This window comes from Falco punctatus (assembly GCF_963210335.1).
Source record: "Falco punctatus genome assembly, chromosome: 1".
Taxonomy (NCBI): domain Eukaryota; kingdom Metazoa; phylum Chordata; class Aves; order Falconiformes; family Falconidae; genus Falco; species Falco punctatus.
In genome coordinates, this window is record NC_137580.1 from 40367327 (window position 1) to 40390006 (window position 22680).

At 43.1% G+C, this 22680-nt stretch overlaps 1 protein-coding gene across 12 annotated transcripts in view; it reads left to right on the forward strand.

Annotated features, from left to right (window-relative positions):
* Nucleotides 1-22680, forward strand: part of SLC4A11 (solute carrier family 4 member 11) — a 134197-nt gene that overhangs the window by 83412 nt on the left and 28105 nt on the right. For all 12 annotated transcript variants that reach the window (XM_080396461.1, XM_080396460.1, XM_080396457.1 and 9 more), the window contains 3 exons: nt 8257-8380; nt 11568-11774; nt 16838-16922. In XM_080396461.1, the coding sequence (XP_080252587.1) occupies nt 8257-8380; nt 11568-11774; nt 16838-16922 (416 nt within the window). The remainder of the gene's footprint in view (nt 1-8256; nt 8381-11567; nt 11775-16837; nt 16923-22680) is intronic.

Consider the following 22680-nt stretch of genomic DNA (forward strand, 5'->3'; position numbering starts at 1 on the left):
GATGTGCCCTCCTAAGTTACGATGGTGATGCTCTCTCCATCCATCCTGGCCTGTGGGATCTCAGTCTGAGTGTTGGGCTGTTCCTCTTTGCAAATGGACGAGCAGTAGCCTGGGCAGAGGTGACCACAGTCTCTACAGGGCATTAAGCCCTTGGATGCTATAGAAATCTGGTGTCAACAAGCTAAGAATGCTGAAAAAAATCTGAGCCAAAAAGTGCTAATTACTGAGAAATGCTAATGAGGGGAACTTCTGAAAGGGACGAGCAAACCAGTTCATGGACTGCTTTGCCTGCCAAAGTCTGGGAACTTGTACCAAAAGACTTCTTAAGTCCTTTGATGAAAACATCTAAACTTTGTAACTGAAAATTGAAGTCAGAAGTTCTGACAGTATTTAGACGCTAATTTACTTTGGCGGTTAATTCAGATGCTGATTAATTGTCAACACTTAAACACTGGAGCAAAGCCTTAAGACAGCAAGAACTCTGTCACCTGGGATTTATGAGACATAGTGGCTTCACCCCAGCTTCCACTTGATCAAAACTGGGTTTTGGAATTGTCTCACAGTCAAGCGTATTGGGTGAGCCAAACTGTCCCTCTGCAGAGGAAGGCCAGAACCTGCGCTGCTGAGCCAACCAAAGACTGAGATGAGATTTGACTTCTGTCTGTTTCTTTATGCAACTCTGTCAAGTTTTCAAGAAAAATTTTAATTCCTAGAGAAATTACTAGGGTATGTTGGATAGGTGCCTAAAGTCTTGGAGAGTGCATGCACATATTTTAGCCTTTACAGCCAGTTTGCTAGGACAACTGTCACCGTAGCTCTCCATCTACTAGAAGTTGTAGTCTTTGCTTATAGCTGGAAAAAATGTAGTGTGTTCTGCCTTGGAAATAGATAATTTAAACAAAACAAGTCACCAACAAACAACAAAGAGATTATTGCATATCGGGGCTCTGTTCTGTGAAATAACTGCACTGGATAATGTCTGTGCTGCGTGTGCTACTGCCAACTCTATTCTTATGCCAGCATGTACAGAGCATCTTGCACAAAGAAAATGACTATACAGTAAAATAGTCTTTCTCTACTGATCAACCAAGAGGACTTTTGAGCAGTTTTCTCCTCTTTGGATGCCATAGGTAGCATAGTGGCAACAAAGGATATGTACATTCTACTCTAAGAAAGGTAGAGGGTGGAAGTTTCTGCTGTGGCATGTGACTTTGCTTTGTGGAGGGCTTTGGAGAGCGTTGACTTAATAACAAAGCATTTCTACAGGTCATGATACAAATGCTGTTATTATATACATGAAACTGAAAAGGGTAGGTTCAGCCTTTCTGTAGAAAGTGTGCCAAAGCTTTAAATGCATCCATGTGAGTAATACTAGCTTCCATGACAAGACATGATTTGAAAAATAAGCTTACAGCCTGAAGGTGTCTTGTGCAAAACTTTCCTTGTTTCTTCCTTTTGTTACTCTGAAGAGGGAGAAGAAAGTGGTGGGAAAGCAATGATGAGTTATTAACTATAATTATCTAATTACTGCACTGTATTTCTGCTGTAGCTATTGTGCAACAGATTATGAACCATATTTTTAGGTCTCACATTTTTCTTGAAGTCAGATTGCAAAACAACTTTGAAAACTCTGAAGTAAAAGGAATTTGATGATGATGATTTTTTTTTTCCATGTGAGTGGGCATATCTGCTGGTTCTTTATCCTTGCATTTAGTCTATAGTCTTTGCAAAATTTTAGATTGGTGCTGCTGGTTTTTGTGTGCCTTAACCATCTTAGTTCTAAAAGGATGAAAATTGCTAGGTATTGGTGTACATGATGTTTTCTTCTAACTAGAAAGCAAATCTTCAAAGTTACAGATTAGTTTCATTGGTCAAGGACGTGATCTCATACCTTGGAAGCCATGGACACAACTTTCTTTTTTCTATTTGTAGCATTTGCTAGAACAGCAAGATGCAAACTGGCATGTGAAGCTGCTGCTTGATTGTTTCATTGGAGAATTTGTGATGAGGGGTAGCCAGATCTGTCCCAGAGTGTGGAGTGCTGAACTATTACCCTCAGGCTTACTTGATTATTCAGCCTGAGGAAGTTCTCCTGTCAGAAGGAGCTTAGGGAGGTGCTCTGGTACCCTCCAACCTGCAATGACTGCAGCAGGTAGATGTACTGCCAGGAGGGTGCTTAAGAGTTCCTCACAAATCACCCAGACCTACAATGATCCAGAGCCTGGAGGGGGTAAACTGGGTGCTTTGTATGTCTGGATCAGGAAAGGTGGGGAAGAAGCACCTGTGAGCTACTGGGTTTGGTGTTGCATGGTTCTGTGGCTCAAAAAGCCCAAGGAAGGCCTCCCCCTTATCCAATGGAGATACATATGGAGAACTGGCTCTTGTCACAAGCCAAGACCTATCACACTCAGTTGCTTCTTTCACTGTCTGACAAATGGAGATGTAAATGCTTATTTTTAATTACACACACACCGGACTGTAGGATACCTAATGTTAAGGATTTTGAAGTGACTGTTAACTGACTGCTGGTGGATCTGTCTCCTTGATCTCCCCATAGGAGAAACACCAGCTGTGTGGGTTATTGAACAAATGCTTCCTGAGCCGAGTGGAATTCCCCAGGCATCACAACTTCCAGGCTAGATTCTTCTTGCCAGGAAATAGATATAATTGCTTTTTTCCAAAGCTGAAACCTCAGAAAAACATGAGGCAAGCTGCTTCATAGTCTGGATTGAGTAGTTGAAGAGCCTTTTTTTTTTTGGTTTGTTTTTTTTTGGCTGCGTTCATAAGGCACATGGATTAGTGAAGGGCTTATTTTCAGTGCATTGAACTGATTTGCTAAAGCTGTTTTAACAGGCAAAGCATAGAAAAAAGCCTTTCTGCAAGCAAAGAGCAGTTTAGTGGTTTGTAGGCTCTGTGTTGCTATAAAATTGCTTACTCTGATACAGTGTGTCATTGCAGTGATTCCTGTGGAGGAGTTCAGGTGGGAAAAACCTAGGTAGCCTTTCAAAACCAGGTATTATGAGGTTATTTGGGATATCAAACAAGACTGCTGTTCAAATAGAGTAAGCTTTAAGTGTAGTAACTTCTCAGATCTAATGTATAACTGATGGTTGTGTGAAACATGTTACTAATGGATCTCTTGACAAAAGTAATGCTAAGCCTATTTCATGTGTTGAAAGTATTGTCCAGACCCAGAGGTTTGTGGGTCTGTAGAAAGGCCACGTTGCTTCAGATTTAGCTGTTGAAAAGATTTCAAATGGAGATGCTTCAGTTGCAGTGTATTCTTCAGAATATTACCCCTTCTTTCAAAGAGCAAAATGAGATGCTATGGGAAATTATGTAGTTTAACTGTTTAAAACAAATACTGTCTTCTAAAGAAATGACTACAAGATTTGGAGTCTTATAAACCAGAGCATCTTTTCTAAAATTTACAGTCCTAACCTCTCAAGTGTTCTCTGCGTTCAAAGAACTGACTAATTTTAAGTGCCTGGTCACCCTTGTTGGGCTGTCTGAAGTTACGCTGGAGAGCTGAAGCTCTTGCAGGTGCTCTTATGAAAAAGAGTCCTCAAATTCAAACCCTTCATTAGGAATTTGGGTCCTGAAGGGGGTCTGTTGTAGAGAAGGATGAGTTGTTTCAGTGCCTGCAGCATGCATGCAGGGAAGAGATGTCTCCTTAAGCATTGACTTGTAGATAATACTTTTCCCTAGAGAGGATGGGTCTTTTTGGAGGCCAGCAAAGTGCGTTTACAAGTTGAAAATTATATCCAGCTTGGAGTGACCTTGTTGCTAAAACAGCCCTGTGCCAAGCTGCGGGTGAGCTGGCTTGCTGGTCACAGCTTCATTCCTCACTTGCAAATTCTGGTTTCTGGAAGCTTGTGCCTGGAGCTGCTCTGTGGAGGAAGATTTATTTGCAGTGGATGAGAACAAGAAGTGTCATTGTTGTTCTGCATTGGGACAGGAAAAGGCTGGCTAGCTGATTACCTCTGCTGGGCACCTTTTCTTACTGCAGGGAATAATTTGTTTCTGAATTAACTTCCTTTCTTGCTGCGTTTAAAGAGGATTTCTGTTTCTCTTGGGTCTCCATAGTTTGACCCTTTTTATGATTCAGTTGAGAAATGTGCTATTACTCTTGATAACATCTTGGGTGTGGGGCAGACCTGCAGCGTGTGTGACTTGGTGTATCAGTGATTTCGGTGGAGCATTGCCAGTTCTCACCATCGGAGTGCCGTGCTCAGTGCTGCTAGATACACAGTGTGGAAAGAGGAGGACAGCGAAGCAGGAATGTGTACTGTAATTTAAATGCCCTTTTCATGAGCTCAGTTATTGGAGGATCAAGATAAAATTGCTGAGAACACAACCTGGCATCTCATTAAATCATAGCCCAGCATTTTCTTGTGTGACTAATACTGGGTGAAAATAGATTTTTTAATTTTTTTTTCCCCACTTTCTGGCCAAACCAAAGGAGAATCAAATTTAGCTAAACCCAAACCAAAAGGCAGCTTGCCTTTGGCCAAACCTGACTTGATTTAGTCAGCTGAAAATGCCTTGCTAGTTCTTGGGGTTTTGGGGGGCTTTGGCTATTCACCCTTCAGAATTACTATTTTTTTTTTTTTTTTGTAGTGGGAATTTAAGTGCTACTTGAAAAGAAGTTGCTTCAGTTTGAAAGTGACTCTCCTCTTGGTTGAGTTTTACCTGCAGTCTTGCACAACTTGGAATTTATCCATGTGAACCAAATAACTTTTTTGTCCTTTACAAATATTTGCACAAGTCTAGTAGGGGCTGCAGTTTTGGTTTGTATTATATTTGTATCTGGATTCTGGAATTAAAGTAAAAGTGGGAGATTTAAGTGCTGCATTAGCGAGTAGGATCTGAGTCTGCTAAATAATGGCTTAAATTTGAAGAAAAGGTTGAGATGCTGAGTGGTGCATGGGCAGAAGTGACTTGGCCTTGGACTGAAAGTACCTTTTCCCCCAAATAAATGGATGTAGCTGAGCAAGAGCAGGCTCAGTGCAGATGAGGCTGCATTTTGCACAAAAGCACTGTTTCTCCTCTCCATGTAGGAACGCTCAGGTACATCAGACATTCTCTGTGGTGCCTGTTTAATTCTGGTTTTTCTCTGGTTTACCCTCACTAAACTGACTCAGCCTGGTTTGTGAAGGTGTTATTGATTTAAATTGTATCCATATATTGACTTAAACTAGACTGGAAATTACTCAGTGGTCCACGCTGTTTTACTGGTGTGATACTGGGATATACTGGGATTCAGATGCACATGTCTGTGTCAATAGAGCTCTTTATGGAAGAGTTGGAATAAATGTTCTCATAGGTGTGAGAAGTTGCAAATTCCAGCATTGTGAATAAAACCATTCCACATAAAAATGGGTAATGATGACATCAGGCTTCTTGGTGTCTTGTAAGTGTGCTCCGTGTTGCTAAACGTTCCAGTACTGCCCAAACTTCGAGATCATTTTGTTGCACAGTTCCCCAGTCCCTCAATTTAAGGAAAATGGTGGGCTCCTGATTTAGAGGAACACAAGGTTTGGCATGGCTGCCCAGAAAACTAACTCGCATGTGAAAGCGATCCAATATTAAAGAGCAGCCTTTCAGAGTCAAGTTTTCCTCTACATAGCCAAGAAGCTCTTGAGCTAAAGCGATGTTGTAGCCTATGGACTGGCACTGTTGGCAGGACTGTCATCTCTGGAAAGCAGGCCTTAGAGGTGAGCTACTGGAGCTGAAACATAACCCTGTCAGTTCAGGGAGAAAGCCAGCTACAGAAGAAACATGTGGCTTGCTCAATTATTGCAGTATATAATAGCTCTTTTCCAAATAACTTGCTCTATTGCCACATGAATTTGCATATTGTAGCCAGGGGAGCTGGGCTTTTGCACACTGGCTTTCCTGCCCTGGGTAGCAGCAAGCTGAAATTCTGTTTCTTGTGAGGTTTCAGTTCTTGGGTTCACTCAAACAGGGTGGGAGCAGGCAAGCAGATGCTGCTGAGCAGCACTGCTAAGGCGTGGCTGGTAACTTGTACCTCCACAACACACACAAACTTCTATTCACGTGTGTGCCTTAGTATGCTGCCCTACTTGGGGCACTGGGGTGTGTGCTGGTGTGATCAGCCCTTGTCCTGTAGTAAGTCTGTTCTGGCCGTACTCTGTACTTCAGCAGTTTTTTGCTAGGTCGGGTGCTGCCTGACGGGTACAGTAGGAAAGGGAGGATGTCTGGAAAGTGGTAGTATGGCTCTGTGAGCAATAGGTACCTGATATCTGCTTCTGCCATCTCTGAGATAGAAATGGTGTTCAAAATGCCCAGAAGGCCGCCTTTTTCTAAACAAACTAATCTGAGCTCAATTGCTGAGATATGAAAATGCTGAGAACAGCCATTTGCTGTTGGTGACCATTTCAGGTGGATGAAGGTGAGAGCGCTGAAAGTGTAGGACCACTTGAAGGTTCTTCCATTAATCTAAAGCCCAGAGTTCACATAGCTTCCTTATTGGCTTGTTGAACTATTAACATAAGGAGGCTTGTATGCTGTCCAGCCACAGCAGGATTGCTACGAGGTCGTTGATTTGCTTGTGAAAATCAGTGTTGTCTCTGCTACTTTGATCCCTTGGGAGCAAAGGACAAGAATTGTTGCAGATCCAGACTATGGGTTTAATTGAGAAGATAGCTTGCACTCTATTTTCAATTACTTTAGAAGGGATTTATTGCTAACCTTAGGACCTGCCTCGATCTTTCTCTCTTTCAAAGCTGATTCGAGTAGAAAAAGGACAAGGGGCTGTGGTGGAGGGGAGTTCGGAAATAAATTAAATACTGTCATCTGACTCATAACCTATATTGTTCTAATTAAGCTGTTTGGTTGCACTCAGACAAGTGCCTTTGTCTGAATTAATTTGTGTAAGTAGCCTGCTTCCAATCTGTGATCAGGAAGTCAAACTCAGTAAGAAAATACTTGGTGGTGTGATTTTTTTTATTTTTTTTTTTGCAAGTTATAAGAACATAATATAATGTGTGCCTGACTAGTACATCTCCAGCCAGAGATCTTCAGAAGTCATTACTGGAAAAACCTTTAGGGTGTGTGGGTGTGAGAATACATGTTAAAAGAAAAGAAATGGGCTAGGATTATGGAAGAGAAGTTAAAGGAGAGATGAATCTTTTTATCACAGAGGACTGTAAGCACGGGCTAGATGAATAAAAGGGAGCAAGCAGTCAAAGTGACTTTGAACGAGAAAAAAGGCCAGGGAGGGGAGGAATCACTCCAAGGTAGGAAAACACACTTCCGTACCTCTTTCAGTGTCGATATGTAAACCCTGTGTATGTATTTCACCAGTGCTTTTTAGAAGTATTGGGAAGTAGTAGGTAGCATTAATGGGAACAGGATAGCTGCAGTCCAGGCTGGTGTTGGCCTCCAGCTGCAGCTGCACCAAGCCACTTTGCTGCTTTTTCAGAGTTTCCCAGCAGGAAAAATGATGACTACCCAGATCACAGCTCTGTTTCAATACCCCAGGGTGGAGACAAACCTGGTCTTTCATGGCCTCCAAAGATGATCTCTTTATTTCAAACAACTTGTTGCTAGTTTTTGGGAGTCAAACAGCCATCGTGTGCCCAGCAGGGCTGGCTGGATTGCAGCCAAGGATTTCCCTCTGAGCAGTAATCCTGCCTGCTACAGTGTCTGTAGATCTTGAGCAAGGAGGTCAGCTTGGTTTCTATTACACACCTGTACCAGGAAAGGGAAAAATAACAGCTGAGAGCAAACAGGGGAAGCCGATCAAACAGATATGCCCAAGGCAAAAGTGGAAATGTTGGTTTGGCACTTTGCCTTAATGTTTCAAAAAGCAATTTGGGAGATTGGGTGAAATGAAATGAAGTGTAAACTGCTTTCCAATAACATAAGTGGTGGTGGGTTTTTTTCTAAGAGGGCTTGTTTGTAGAAACTTCTGCAGCACTGCAAGTACTAGGTATGTTGCACTCTTGCTCTCTTGGCTGTTAAAAAGCAGGTGGAGGAAGAGGGAGAATACACCTTAATCTTGAAACTTATTGCCTATAAAAACATGGATGTTGAATTCTACAGAAGTTAGCTGAACTGGGCTAACAGTCTTAAACAGTGACTTTAAGTTCCTTCAGAAGTGACCCTTGCACAACCAATAAGATTTCGTGTTTCTCAAAGCTTAAATGTGTGTTTATAAACCTTGCACACCAGGAAAGAGCATGTCATGTGTCGTAGTGCTATGCATAACAATGCCATCTTCCTTGACAGTTGCACTATAAAGTCCCTTCAGCGACGTCATGTTTGCATTAGCCGCCTGGAGAGGCCTCAGAATTGGGGTGAAAACTCCTGTGAAGTGAGATTTGTGATATTAGTCCTGGCTCCTCCTAAAATGGTGAGTATTGCATTCTTGTTTGCTCTGGTGCTTCAGAGAGTTCTCCCAAGTTTGTTTTTTCTTGGTCTCCTTCTAGGGTTAATGATAATGTATTATTTTTAAAACACCAGCGGATGTGAAAAGGCCTGAGATCTCAGCAGTTGTCAAGATGGTTTATGGTAACAGTGGATGTGAGGGGTGGATTAGTCGGCTGTGCCCTCATCTCATACTGGGGAATGGCCTCTAGCCTGACTGGGAGGAGAACACTGCAGATTGTGTTAGCTCCCGTACACCTTTTGCTAGAGCTATAGCTGTGATGTGTGTATTACTCCACAGATTCCCCCTTCCAGCTTTACTGGTTTAGCTACTATTTGGAGAGTTAAGGGATACTGTTCCTGGTTAAAGCCATCCTTGTGAAGGGCTCTTGTAAGTCTGCAGCTGATGCCCCACTGCAAAGGTCTGGGTTGACTTCCCAGCAAACTCCTGATGGGTCTAACGGTTACACGGCAGGGTGGTTGAAGCAGGTGTAGATGGACTAATGTAACCAAGAGGAAGCTGTAGTTTTGTGAGCTTTATTGCAGTATGGGAACAAAACTATCTGGGAGCTGGAGTGCTTGTAAGGTCAGACTGTCTTGAGGTGCTTTGGGATGTGTTTTCATAGCTTTTGGCACTTTCAGCCACCAAGGTTAAAGCTCAAGGGTACTTACAGGTTCTTTGGTGTAGACAAGGCCAACAAATGCTGTAGTAGTACACATTCACTACAATATCGCGGGGTGCATCAAGGTTAATTGGGGATCACCATCCTGTCTTCCTAGAAAGCACTGCCTTGATCAAGATGGTGTGTTCTTCTAGCTAATGGGTTGAATGGTTCAAAGCTCAAGACCTTTTCACACTTAAGCTGGCTGTTTACACCTTGGGGCTACTAGGTCTGTGCTTCTGGGAGGTGCTGGAGAGGTTGGGGGACCTTGTCTGGAACAGGACATATCCTGATTCAATTTCCTGCTCTCAAATGCTGTCTGTGTGACCTTGGGACCTTCTAGTCTGGTTTGTCTTTCCCCACCCCCAGTCACCACCACCCTTGTTTAAATGGAAATACTGGTGTTTCCTTATTTCCCAGGATTTCTGGCAGACCTTTCCCAACTGAGAAGTTCAATGCTTTTGGCATAGATCTCAAACCCAACAGGCTGAAAACATATTGATGTTACTTACAAAAGCATCAGGCAAACAACTGAACCCGTGCGCAATTGCATTGATCTCTCTTTCATTGTATGGCAGTTTGCTTATCTCCGGCCAGCTACGTGCAAAGCACCCAGCGAACAGCTCTGCATCCGCTTGTATCCTGAAAGTTTGCAATTCCAATGGACAGCATCGAATTAAGGAAAGGGAGTGGAGGCCAAGCAGAGCTGCAGTTGCCAATATGCTTTTTATTTTAAATGAGTTTATCTAGCCAGCTCTAAGTACGCATTTCTGGTACAGCAGTTAAAATAATTAACTTGCTGACAGTAACAGATTAATTGAGCCTTTCTTGGGGAGGAAAAAAAAGAGCCCAGCAAATGGGCATCTGTTGTACTGAGAAATCCAGATCATTGGCCTTCTCCAGCATGGAGGATGTAAAAAAACCTTGAGTGCTTTTGCTCTAAACTGTTCATCTCCCTCTGGGAAAGCCAAGAAAGGAAGCAGCACTCGGCAGCTTGAAGACCCTTGCAGCATCCAGCCCAAGGACTACTGCTGCTTAGAGATGAAAGGAGAAGCCTCCCCTGTGATGGCAAATCCAGGCTGAAAGGACCAAGCTTATGAACTCTAAAAGCAATTCCCAGAGCAGATTATCTTCACTTAAATCCAAACCCTTTCCTAGAAACTTAAATTGAATATGTCCTAGCAAGTGTATCTGAAGGAGCATTCCCTGTGATGGAGAGAGTGTAGTGGAGGAGAGGTGGTAGTGTGAGTGATGACTTTGGGACTAGTGCAGTGCAACCCACGTGTCCATGCCTCTGTGTCAAGCAACACTGAATTATTTGGTTGTGTTTATGAAAAAATTATTCATCTGCTTTGTTATGAATCCCGAAAACTAATTCAGATCAGACACATATGCTCACTACTACTTTTCACAGTAATGTGAGGAGCTTGGAGGCTGTCCAAAGGAGGGTGGTTGTTTGGGTGTCTCTAGCAGTTGCTGCATGATGAGTGTTGAGTGTAGCGAAGGTGGGTGGGTTAAAACTTGGCATCAAAAGGAGTTCTTAATGAGCTATGGTTCTACATAATTTTGCCTTGGCAAGTATCTTATCAGGCCTGACCAAAGTGGTACAAGCAGTTGAGCAGGTCAGGGTTTGTAGAGCTTGGATTTGGTGGGTTTGTGTAGGATTGGGGAGCTCAGTCTCGTCTACCGTTCCCTTTTTGTGTCTAACTTTCAAGGTGCTTGGAGCAATAGGAAACCAGGCTTGGATGCTGTTGACACTGGGCCCTCAAAGCATCAGGCTTCTGGCTCACAGCAGTGTTAAAGCCTGCAAGTAGGCACTTGTTCCTTTTACATGTTTGCAAGTCTCCTGTCTCTTCCAAGCATTTAGTGAAGATACAGAGCTCCTTGCGTGTGTGCACTCAGCTGCTTCTTTCCTATGCTTTCCTCTGTGCCAGTACTTTAGCAGAGAGCTCTAAATCTCTACTTGTGCTGCCAGAATTGTCCCAGAGAGGCCAGCCGAATTGAGTTTTAATGTTTAGAAAATAGGAAGCTGGTGAAGCAGATATGAACAATATTCTGTCTTTCAGAAGAGACATCAGGCAGCTTCTACCTGCAGGAACATTGACTACAGCGTCTTTCTGCTCCAGTAGCAGTAATGCTGAGATGCTGTAGGATACAAAGCCTTATTTGTTTAGTCTTAGCAGCCTTGAAGGGAGACCAGGGATGAAACGCATGCTCAGCATGATACAGCTTTGGATTGAGTCCTGGGAAGTTGATCAAGTAAGACTGACCAGTGCTTCTGGTCAGGGCCTGTATGTTCTGCTGTGGTTCCACACAGGATCCTGCTGTGGTTGGTGTGTTCATCTGCAACAGCTTCCGCGTATGCTTTTCTTCTGCAGGTGTCTCTGGGGTCCTGGAAACCAAGTACCTGGCTCTTCAGATGGTGCCCAATGGGTAAATCAGTGAGTTTGCTTTCAGAAGTAAAAGAAAGTAGTTTTACAAGGTGTTTTTTTGCCTGTCTTTTCTGCTCAGAAAAGTACCAAAACGGCCACAGAAGTGGGCAGGACCTTTGCCACAATGTTTTCGGACATAACCTTTCGGCAGAAACTCCTAGAAACCAAAACAGAAGAGGAGTTCAAGGAAGCCTTAGTCCACCAACGCCACTTGTTGACGGTGGTGAATCAGAGACCCTCAGCGATGAGTGATGGGCACAAGTCACACAGTCCTAAGCCACTAAAGGTAAGGCTGGCCAACATCTGCCATGCACCTGCTTCAGTGGTGTCCAAATGCATAAATGCAAGGGGTTTTGAATAAGGAGATGAAGCACTTGTGCTGCTTGCATCCATTGGGCTCTCCTAGCAAGCTCTCAGCACTGAGGTTTCCATAAATGGCTGATGTGTGTACATCTGCCTTCCTCAGCTGCTGCTGTAAATCTGAAAGAAAAAAACTCACCACTTCAAAGAGGCAGGTGCTGAAGGGGGATGCAGAGCAGTAGGGGCTTGAAATGGTTACAGGACTTTGATTCCAGATGCTTAGTCAAGGATGGGATTAATGGATCACTGCATTGTGGGTCCATGGTACTTAATCCTTACAATCCAAAGTCTCTGAAGGAAGCTGCCGCTTGTCTTTCCTGCAGCCAAAAGACTTCTTGGCCATCTCTGCACGGTAATTTCACTTAGAAGTTGCTTGTCAGTATTTGGCCTGAGTTCTCACTGTTTGATCTGTAGCTCTGTAAAATGTTACTTGCTTTGTACTTTAAAGTTTGAGGGAAATGCTGTAACCCAGCTTTCTTTTCTGGAATTTCCTGTGTATTGGTCATCACTTTGTTTTTCTGTTCAGAAATTCATTCTTTAACCAGACAGCATACCTGAAAAACAAACTGTGCCATCTCTAGCTGGCTGCTCCTGTCCCTGAATTACAAATAACCTTAAAGCTTTGGGTTGCCTACAGTGCAGAAGCTGGTTAACTTAGCACTTTTTCCTGGAATAGACTTAAAGGGTTTTTATCTGCACATCCGGAAAAGAGCAAAGTTCATGTTTTTCCTAGAGAATCCCCTTGCTTATAGGTAGTGCTTTGACCCCATACCTGCTCTTAAGTTTGCAGAACAAGTCCTGAAACCCTCTTTAAACCTAGGCCGTCCAGGGTGGTTGTATTCAGAGTAGCTGCAGTAATGTAATTTAGGTAAAGGTAGGTTTAACCCTTTGCACTTGGTCTTTCAAAGGAGTTTTTCTTAAAGCAGTTGAAATATCTGGCTCTGTCTTCTGCTAAACCTAGCCCTTTTTAAATGTCTGTAGAGGATTTTCTGCTCTGTGCTTTGGGTGAACAGGAGGGCTGGATGTAACACTGTGCTTATAGATAGATGTTGGCCCTGAGAAGTGGTGGTTCCTACTTGCCTTGCTGGGCAAGCAGCCTTGGCCAGGCAGACTTTTGATGGCTCTTGGCCAGTACTGTAGATAGTAGCACTTGTTTCTCTAGCACTTGCTCTTGGCATTGACCGTTCTTGGTCTGGATTTGGTAAACTGTTGTTATTAAAATGTTTTATCTTTCAGCTCTCAGGAGATGCAGCCTGTACAGTAGTAACTCTGCTTTCTCAGGTCTCTTGGAAGCAGCTGTCCCCCACCTTGCCTTGCCAGCATTGATCTCGAGAGCTAGGATGGAGATTTCTTTTCCTGGCAAGCAAAGATTTGCCTGGAGAGATGAGACTGACTTGAGATTGTAGCCTGCATTCCTGAGTTCCTCTGAGAGGCATCTCCAGCAGTATCTCCTCCCCCTCTGTCTGCCCTGTGCAATAGTCTCCTAGAAGGGAAGCATTTAATATGAGCAAACACTCATATGAGACCAGGGTGTAATTTCAACCTGTAAGCCACCCCAGTGAAATAAACACCCTAATGTGGAGCCACTGTATTGTTACAAGGGAGCTCTCAGGAGGGTAAAGTCTCTTGGTAGCATAAAAATCTTTCCTGCCTCCCTTCTTCTTTTGGCCCTGCAGTGATGGGAGAGAAATGGGTCTCAAACGCTCTCTACACGAGTGGGTTTTTGCAAGTGCTTGTTTTTAGCTTGGCTAAAATCCTGAAGGGGACATGACAGTTGCATACATGTTGTGCCTACAGTGCAGTCACTTTGCTTTGCCTCATCTTAGAGGATTATTTAGGCAAGGCTACATACTCAGTCATAATTAAGTCAGATGCCTCAGTAAACAAGAAGATTTGAGGCTAATTGTGGTTTTGTTCATGGAGGAGCCCCTAGCAGTTGTGATGCTTTCTGGCTGTGATTTTTGTGTCTGATACCTGTGTGGATTTGCTGAGAGGGCTGGGCTATGCTTGCTCAGCATCAGCAGATGGAAGAATAGTGTGTGTCCCTGGTTGTGTAAAATAGTCATGCACCCCTCAGTACTTCAGAAGAGGACTGAGAAAGGGTTGGTGGTGTTGGAGCAGATACTTTCTGTTTGGCTTTAACTGCTGTTAAGTGCTGGCTTAGCCTCTTCATTTAACACAAACAACAGTCACTTACAGCAAGAGACCTGGAGGGATTTGTAAAATGGCAATTGGAAAATTCATGAAATTCCTCTAGTGTTTGTTTGGGGTTTTTTGTTGGGTTGTTTTTTGTTGGTGGTTTGTGGGTTGTTTTTTTTTTTTTTGGGGGGGGGGGGCAGGGGGAGAGGCGCTCCTTTTGCTGCTCTTTCCTGTCTCATGTATTAGGAACAGCATGGGCAAAGCACTAAAGGGACTTGCAGAAGAGGAGAATAAGGAGTCTGAAGGAAGATTTGGCGCTGGGTACCTGAGCTGTAGTTCCTAAAGGCTAATAAGCCTTGAGGTGTTGGTGGGGGGATGCGGCTTTGGCCTCCTGGATAAGGCCCCTTGGTACCAGGTTAAATCAAAAAGACAATAGGGCCATGACAGAGGTGCCACCATGAATGGGAATGGAAAGCCCATGTGTCAGCCAAACTTGACCCACTGAAAGAGAAAGAAGTAGGGCACCGCAGTCCAAGAAATTCCCAGCACTGGGGTGTATGAGGAAAGAATAAAATGTCAGCCCTGTCCTTTCCAAGGCTTTTGGGAAACTTCACAAGGTGCAGGCTCAGAAGACAGCATGAGGCAAAAGCCTGACTGAAACATGTCTGGAGTACAGTTAGACAATGAATATGCATGGTGGATAGGTTGGGGGTTAAAACCAAAAACAAAGTGTGGTAGCTTCAGAGGCCAGTAAACTTGGTCTTTTATCTCCTCAGTGCAAGCAGAGTTGAGTGTAAGGTTAGCAGAGCAGAGAGGAAAGCTAAGAGTAGGATTAGCCATACGGAAGAATTGACTTTCCCTGTTCTTAGCCACTGAGGTTTAGCTTGACATCCCCATGCCCCAGCCTAGCCTAAAATTGCACACATGCAAGAAATAAGCACATGAAGGAATCAGGGGGTCTCAAACAATCTATTTGTCTCAGTGTGCCTCGTAGGACAAGAAGTTAGGCAGTGCTTCTCTCTTCTCTGCGCACTTACTGCTGCCTGTGATCAGACATCGTGCATGAGTGCCCCTTCCCTCCCCACCCCAGGCCAGCAGCAAGCCTGTGGCTTCTTCCCCGGAAGATGAGATACCCTGAGCATCCTTTTCCCCATACTCACTGCAGCGAGACAAGTAAACATATTAGTCATTAAAGCTATTGTGATTCTCTGTCTGACTTGTGCCTTCAGGAATGTCTTTCTTGGGGAGGTGGGGGGGTGGAATTAAATTGCTTTTCAAGCGCATATGGCTTTGATGTCCAAATATGCCTCCAAATATGGCTTAAGCTCATAGCTTTTTCAGAAATGCTTAAAATACAAATGTTATGCTGGTGTCTGCTGAATTTCATCCTGATCGTTCAGGTCAGAGAGTTGAAACTGTCCTAAAGTAATACAGGTGTATTGGCAAAATGCAACAGGATTGACTTAAGTAGCTAAAATATGAGATGTCATAGTCACTGATAAGGGAGCTAATCCTTTGAGTTATCTTTTGCACCCCAAACCCTAGAGTTTGTCATGCCCTGTGTATTCCCTCTAAAGGGGAGTTTTTCTTATTGTGTTTTACCTATGGCTCTGATCTTCCAGCTGCTGCAAAACACTGGAGCCCTGTGAGAAAAGACAGAGTTGTGTGTAGTCTGTTGAACAAGCACAGTAGTGTCCTTTCTAAAGAAATACTTTTTATCAGTTTCCACATAAACCAGCCAAAGGAAGATGTCCATGCTGTTTTGAGATGGTCTGTTGGTGTCAATTTTGGATCTATTATTTCCTGCCTTGCTTACAGTTTGTAGCAGAGGTCATAAGTCTTCTGTGTCTGGTTCTGTAACAAACATGCAAAATGTTTTAGCTGAGACAGCTGGGGTAATTAGCACTGTATAAGGTGCATCTGATTTTCAGAGTAATACATATACTCTGAGCTGAGGATAACAGGGAAAAATCTGGCAGGTGCCTCATTTGCAAGTGTTGCCTACTCTGATGCTTTCCATGTGCTTTCTGTAAGGATGTAGCTGTGAGAATTGGGAGGCTGTAAGTCAATAGCAGCTGTCGCATGTTTCTGAAAAGCTCCTTATTGCCTGTGGTGAGCATCAGATTGTATCAACAATCATACTGTAACTTGCAGGCCCCTAAACCAGAAATAAAAGGGAACATGTTGAGTTTTTGGAACCCTCTCACAAGGATCTTAATATCTTTCAATGGGCAGAAATTATGGCTTGGTTATGTGAAGTTATTAGAGCTTTTTCGCGTTTGGTGGAGTTTGAGGTGTAGATGGTCTTAGTTCCCTTATTACATCTATTTGAGTTTTCCCTTTCTCATGGCAATGCCAGGGAAGGTAGCACTTGCTGGGGATCCCTTTTCAGAAGCTTCATGTAGATTTGGGGGTAGTGTTTTTGGGGTGTGTGTTTGTGGTGGCATCTAAAGAAAAAAAAGTTGGCTAGAGGGGTGGGAAGGGCATCTCTGACCTGTTGTTCAACCCCAGGGTACCCAAGGTCTAATCCTGCTGTTGGCCAGGGTGTTTTCAGTGGGTCACACTGCTTCAGCTCCCTCACCTGCAAAGCAGGGATGCCGATATGAATGGGAGGGGGAAAAGGGAAGGAAGGGAGGAAAACAGGGTGGTCTTGGGGGATTTTCTCTCTTACAATGCTTTTGAGGATATAAATTGAAGTGTGAAGAGTTTTTTATTATCATTACAAAATCTGATTTGAATGCCCTATTCAAAATGACCAGTTTTGCTCCTATCAGTATTGAATAAGGAGGTTAATCTCTTTAACAATACATGAGCCTTTAAACTGACACAGCACTTCCTTCCTTTCTTTAGTTGCATGAGTTTCTCAATATTGGCAAGGGGATTTCTGATGACATTGCGCGAAGATTTCCAGTGTACGCTTTGGACTTCACTGATGGTATGTTGGCCAATGTTTATGAAAGCATTGGCCCGATTTTGAATTTTTGTGATGCAATGTCCTGTTTACAGTGTGCATTGAATGTGTTCTTTGATACGTGTAATAGCTCTCTTATTTCATATTTAAAGGAATATTTTGATAAAAGCCTATGAATAGGCATGGTGGCACACTATAGATGAGAATCTTGCAGTGTTCCCTTAATGAAGATGCTAGCTGTATGTGTATGAGGATTTTAATTTTTATTAAACAATGAGGCAATAAATAGATTGATTATTGTTGTGTGTAGACACAGATCACCTTATTGCAACCTAATTAGTCGGCACTGGCCTAATAAGCTCTTTCTGCTGTCTTTGCAAGCCAGCTTCAATAGTGATTATGGTGATGCTGTGGGAGTTGAAAATGCTTAAGCAAAATCTGAGCTGCAGTAACTTCAGCTCAGTGCTTTTAAAAACAGGATATAGCTTGTCTGCTGTAGCCAGATCACAGGAGCAGCAATACAGTGTTTATATTGAGCCTCAGGTTTGGGGCTTTATATAGCTCCCACAATGGCATTGTTGGTTTTAAGAGTCACTTTCTCCTTTTTTACTTTCAAACTTTCACTTTCAGAGATTTTTTTTTTTTTTTTTTAAAGGCTGCTAAGTCTTCAGGGCATACCATGATTACAGCGCTTCAGCCTGACATCAAAACATGTTCAATTTCTTATAGCTTATTGGGGAGCTGGCTAATGTATTCACATATTAAACCCAGAAAATTTGCATATAAAATAAATATGTAGAGTGTAGGCAGGGAGAATCTCGGGGCTTTGTCAGACATGTTTCTGCTGTTAAATCCTCCTTAGCTCAAGCTACAGTGTCCCAGCCTTCCCCACTGCACCTCTGCTGATGGTGCTCTCCCCTGGAGTTGGCATAAGAAAATAAGATGCATACCCGAGCCCCGTTATGCAGACAAGTATTCTGGTGCAAAGCCACCCTCCACAGCAGCCTAAGCTTGAGAGCAAGCATGGGCAGAGTCCTTCACTGCGTTTCAACAAGATGGTCACTACCAGCAGAGGAACATAGCAATCAGCTGTTGGCTGCTCAGCTGAAGATGCCATGTGTTTGGGGGAGTTGCCTCCTACAAAGATCCTTGTCTAGGAATGCTTCATCCACTATGATGCGTGTTGTGGTTAGTGGTATCTACTCTGCTTGAAAGAAAAAAATAAGATGAGATGCCAGCTTAGCACAGTAGAGTGCTGGATGCTTTCTGCAAGTGTGTTAATTGCTGGGATTAAACTGCTTTTCAGGAGCCTTGGGGTGATGGAAGGGCAGGCTCTCTTTGAAGCCAAGATAATGCTATATTCTCTGGGGATTTGGGGGTATGTTGAGGACAAAGGGGACAATAAATTGTTTTCAGGGTAGCAGCAAGGATTATGATAAAACAGGAAAAAATATTGTGGCATGTGCATCATTGGCACCAGATCTGGTCGGGGGCTTAAACTCCTAATCTGGACGCCTCTGCAGTTGGTTCAGGACACTTCAGTTCTACAGCTGTGCCTTTGTAGGCTGTCAAAGTCTGACCCTTCATTACAAAGGGATACTAAAGCACTTCAGAAGGAAAGTGCGGCAGAAGCACCTTGTGGGGACCCACATGCATCTCAAGGCAGTGCAGTGACTGCTGTGGCTGTCAGTGTTCACAGGCACAAAAGCATCATGTGATGGTCCTGTAGCCAACTTCGGCTGCCAGCAGATTTGGAAATGCATTTCAGGGTCCACGATCTGGCTCTGCATGCATCCAAATTAACCTGTGCATGCTACCTATCAGCTCTGGGTCTGTCAGCTGTAGTTAGATCTGCAAGCTTTCTGTGAACTCATGTACATGGCAGATCAGGCTTGGCCTAAACAAGGTGCTGGGACTGACTAGTTTGAAAGAATTGTTCCCTTGGGTGCATTTGCCCTGAGTGATGAAATACTGTCATAGTGAGAATCCAGCATTACAAACATTCCAGAAAAATGGTTTTAGTATAAAATGAAAGTATATGTTAAAAACTGTCCGTGCATTATTAAACAATTTCTGGAGAGTGGAAGATGCAGAGATGAGCCAAGTTGAAATCCAAGAACTACTGCAGCTCAACTGTGAAGTACTCGCCTTAGGAGCAGTTGTGCTCTTTAAAATAGGATATGAGGAAAGGAGGAATTTTTTTAAAAAAACCTATATAAATATATTAGCATGTGCCATTTCTTCCCAGAAACCAGAAATTAGGATGAATTCTTTAAGGATTTGCATGAATGAAAAACAGATGGAGCATAAAGCATCTGCCATAAACCACCAAGACCGAAGGTGATCAGGAATGTGAAATTCCTGGACCATCTCAAAGCAGCAGTGTACCAGAACATTGGGGATTTGAGCTATCCAAGTATCTGTGCTCCAGACAACCACATGTGCATCATCAAAGAGATCTGAATTACAAAGATGCCTTTTTTCCGAATGGTTGGAGTCTCTAAATCCTCAATCTGAGAAGCATCCTGGGGTTTTGGTTTAGACAGATAAACTGATTAAGGACAGGGTGATAAATAAGGCTTTTGTAGGGCCAGCAAATGTTTTGCCAGTTTGACTTTTTTGGAATTGGTAGTCTTTACACATTACACAAAGCTGGCAATTAAATTATCTTTAACCATCATGATTTGGGAGAAGAAATAAAGGAAACATCTTTCTCTTTCTCCTTTTTTCTTCCAGATTAGCAATCAACTTTAGGTCTGCTTTGGATTGTGAAGTCTTGTGCATCTTACTTAATGTGCAAGGATCAAGGAAGAGTTTTCTAAACTTTTTTGGTCCGGGGCTTTAGTGATATGGTTGGTTTGTAATGGGTGTCTTCCAGCAGGACCAACTGAAGATGAACTGGATAATGTTGAGCCTAGGAACACCTGTAACTTTCCTTTTAATTTAGGATTCATACAATTTGTCATCTAGTCTCCTTTTAATGACTACAACCTCTGTTTATGGGATTCTGCTTTCTTAAAAAAAAAAGTTTGTGCGGAACTTCATCCTGATCTTGTCAAGTAGGCTTAAACACATGTGTATCGATATTATTACTCTTTAAGACAGTCAGACCATAGCAGCTTCTTGAATTTTTTTTTGTTTGTTTGAATGAAGGAGGGAATTCTGCCTGGACACAGCTACAAGTTTCCTGAAACCCCTTAAAGTTGTTACCCTTATCCCTCAGTGTGTATTTTCTGGTACCGCACAGAGGAATAAATACTTAACAGAGGTAGCACCTGGAGTGCCTGGGAGGAAATAGGAGGTGCTTGAGATTTTTATGGTGAGCTTTTCTGTGTTCTGCCATATCCCTTTGCCTCTTGGAGAGGCAGGTGGTGAAGGGGAGAGAGGAGAGCTGAGATTTATTCTGGTTTCCCCCTGTTTTCCTAGACCTGTGTCCTCAGAACACAGCTGTGGTGGGTGGATAGTTCAGCTGGAGATGCAAATTCCTCCCTGTCCTTGGTCCTGCAGAGGGTCCCTAACCAGCTCCTGAGAGTAAGGCAAGCACGTCTGCTGGCAGCATCCTTGGGATTTGGTAGTGGTGTTTTGCAGGAGGAATGCAGGCATGCTTAGAAGGAAGGCTTGAAAGTGCTGGAAAAATAGGATTGGAAGGTGAAGTTTTGTGTTGCTGATTGTCTAAGATATCACTGGGCTTAAACCTGCTAAAATGTTGACTGTGGACTGATTGTGGCACGTGCAAAATCTTCATTGACTCTTGCCTGGTTGCACTGGCCACCTTGTTTGACAGGATTACGTTCTTGAGGGAGGAAAAAAATAAAAGAATTGCAGATAGGCTTTTCCCCTTCTCTTACTGCTCTGCTGCCCTAGGTTAGGTAGTGGGGTAGCTCCTGAATCACTCTGCAGCCCTTCATTCCTAAATATCAGCTGGATGTAAAAGTTCAGAAGCCACTTGAAGACTGACTTGTTGGATGCTTTGGGGCACCATGACCTGAGTTGCTTTTGAAGTCTCTTGTTGTGTCAGTGGTGGGTGGGAATGCATTAAAGATGCATAAAAGCATCGTGTTTTGTCTGTGGATGTTTCCTTCCAAGAGTCTAGCACTTCATGGGGAAATGGGCTGAAAGAAGCAATAGAAAGGAAATCTGTGAGCCCTTGGTTTGTTTCTTCATACTTCTCTAGTCTGAGCATATGCTTGGCTTCTCTGCTCCAAAATTGGTAAGACTGGATTTCCTTTTCCAGTTAAGTTCTTAGTCTCATTTGTACTGTTCATAGGACTTTAGGGAAGATTCGTCTTCTGTTCATCTTCAGAAAATTGGGCAGAGTCCAGCAGCTATTAAAATAAGTGAAAGCCCAGCTTGAGGGCATTAGCAGAAGTTTGCAATCCTTTGAGTTCTTATGGCTCAAAACCCATGAACAGATATCCTTATTGTGTGTTTTTACCATTCAAAGGTGACTTTTTTTTTCTTCTTTTAAATCGTGGCTTAAATAGACACATCCTTGCTGCTGTGTTGCAGATTATTAGAATTAAACTTGTTTTTCATCAGATATTTCAGGGAAGTGGGAAGGAACATTAATAGTCAGACATTTCATAGAATGTCCATCTGTCTCAATTTTGATTCAGTAAATGTACAATTAGTAGTCTTAAGGAGCTCTAGTCCCAGTCTCTCGGTCTCTTGGTCATTAGCTTGTTGATGCAGAATACCAAGCAAAGTGAGGCCAGTAATGCTGCAGTTTTTCTGTAAGTCTAACCTTGTCTTGAAAAACTATGACATTTCAGAAATTCAGGTAAGCAAAATAGAACTGTCATGTTGATGAACGTGACCTGCTTCCCATTTCAATGTGTAGATGTACCTTAATTTCAAGGGGTTGCTTCTGTAAGTCACTACTCAAATCTCACAGCTGGACTGAGAGTTGATTTTTTGCTACAAATTTACATTGTGCAGTTGGAGTGACACATTTTTTTCAATGGCTTTATGAGCCCGCTGCAGATAAAATGCCATCATAATGCAGCCCACCTTCTTTTAAGTGAAGTAATGTCAGTCCCTGGGTTGCAAATAGACCCTGAAAATGTTTAGCCAGATGTTGCCTTTAAAAAGGCAAAAGGTAAATAGTGGTTAATACCGGATTTTAGTGTTTGTCTCGGGTGAATCTGAATGAGGAGGCAGTATTTGCTCATTATTTTAACTGCAATTAGAGGGTGATTAATCATGTTTGTGAAAGACTATGTTTAATGTGATGTAGTTTTTGTCTCCATTGTGAAGCGAATTTTGCTGCTCAACAGAAGGGATTCTTTGCTCCTTGCATCTCATCCGGCTGATTATGGACTAAAGTACTGCTTGGTACTGGAAGTCTTGGACCCAGCCATGATGTGATGTAAGGACCTCCACATCAGCAGGACTCCTGCTGCTTGCTTTGCAAGGATTGAAGCTGAAACTAAAAGCCATGCCTGAGCTTTTGTGATGCTCTTCAAGGCTTCTTCCTTCCTTCTGCCCTCTCGTACCATGGTTTATCTACCTGAAAGACAGAAAGCACCTCCTCACTTACATCTCTGCTCAGCAAATGAGCCTTTTTTAGTATCAGTTCCTTCTCTGGTCCTGGTTGCTTGTTGTCTTATAAACGATTTCAAAGCTTCAAAGATTCCAAAAAGCGGTGTTCTGGAGTGGTATGGAGTCCTTTGAACAGGGATGTGACCACCTCTACTTATAAAACGACCAGGTTGTCCACTGTTTGCCCTGCCAAATCTTTCCATTTCTCTAAAGGTCTTGGGTGCTTGGGAGTATGAGGTAG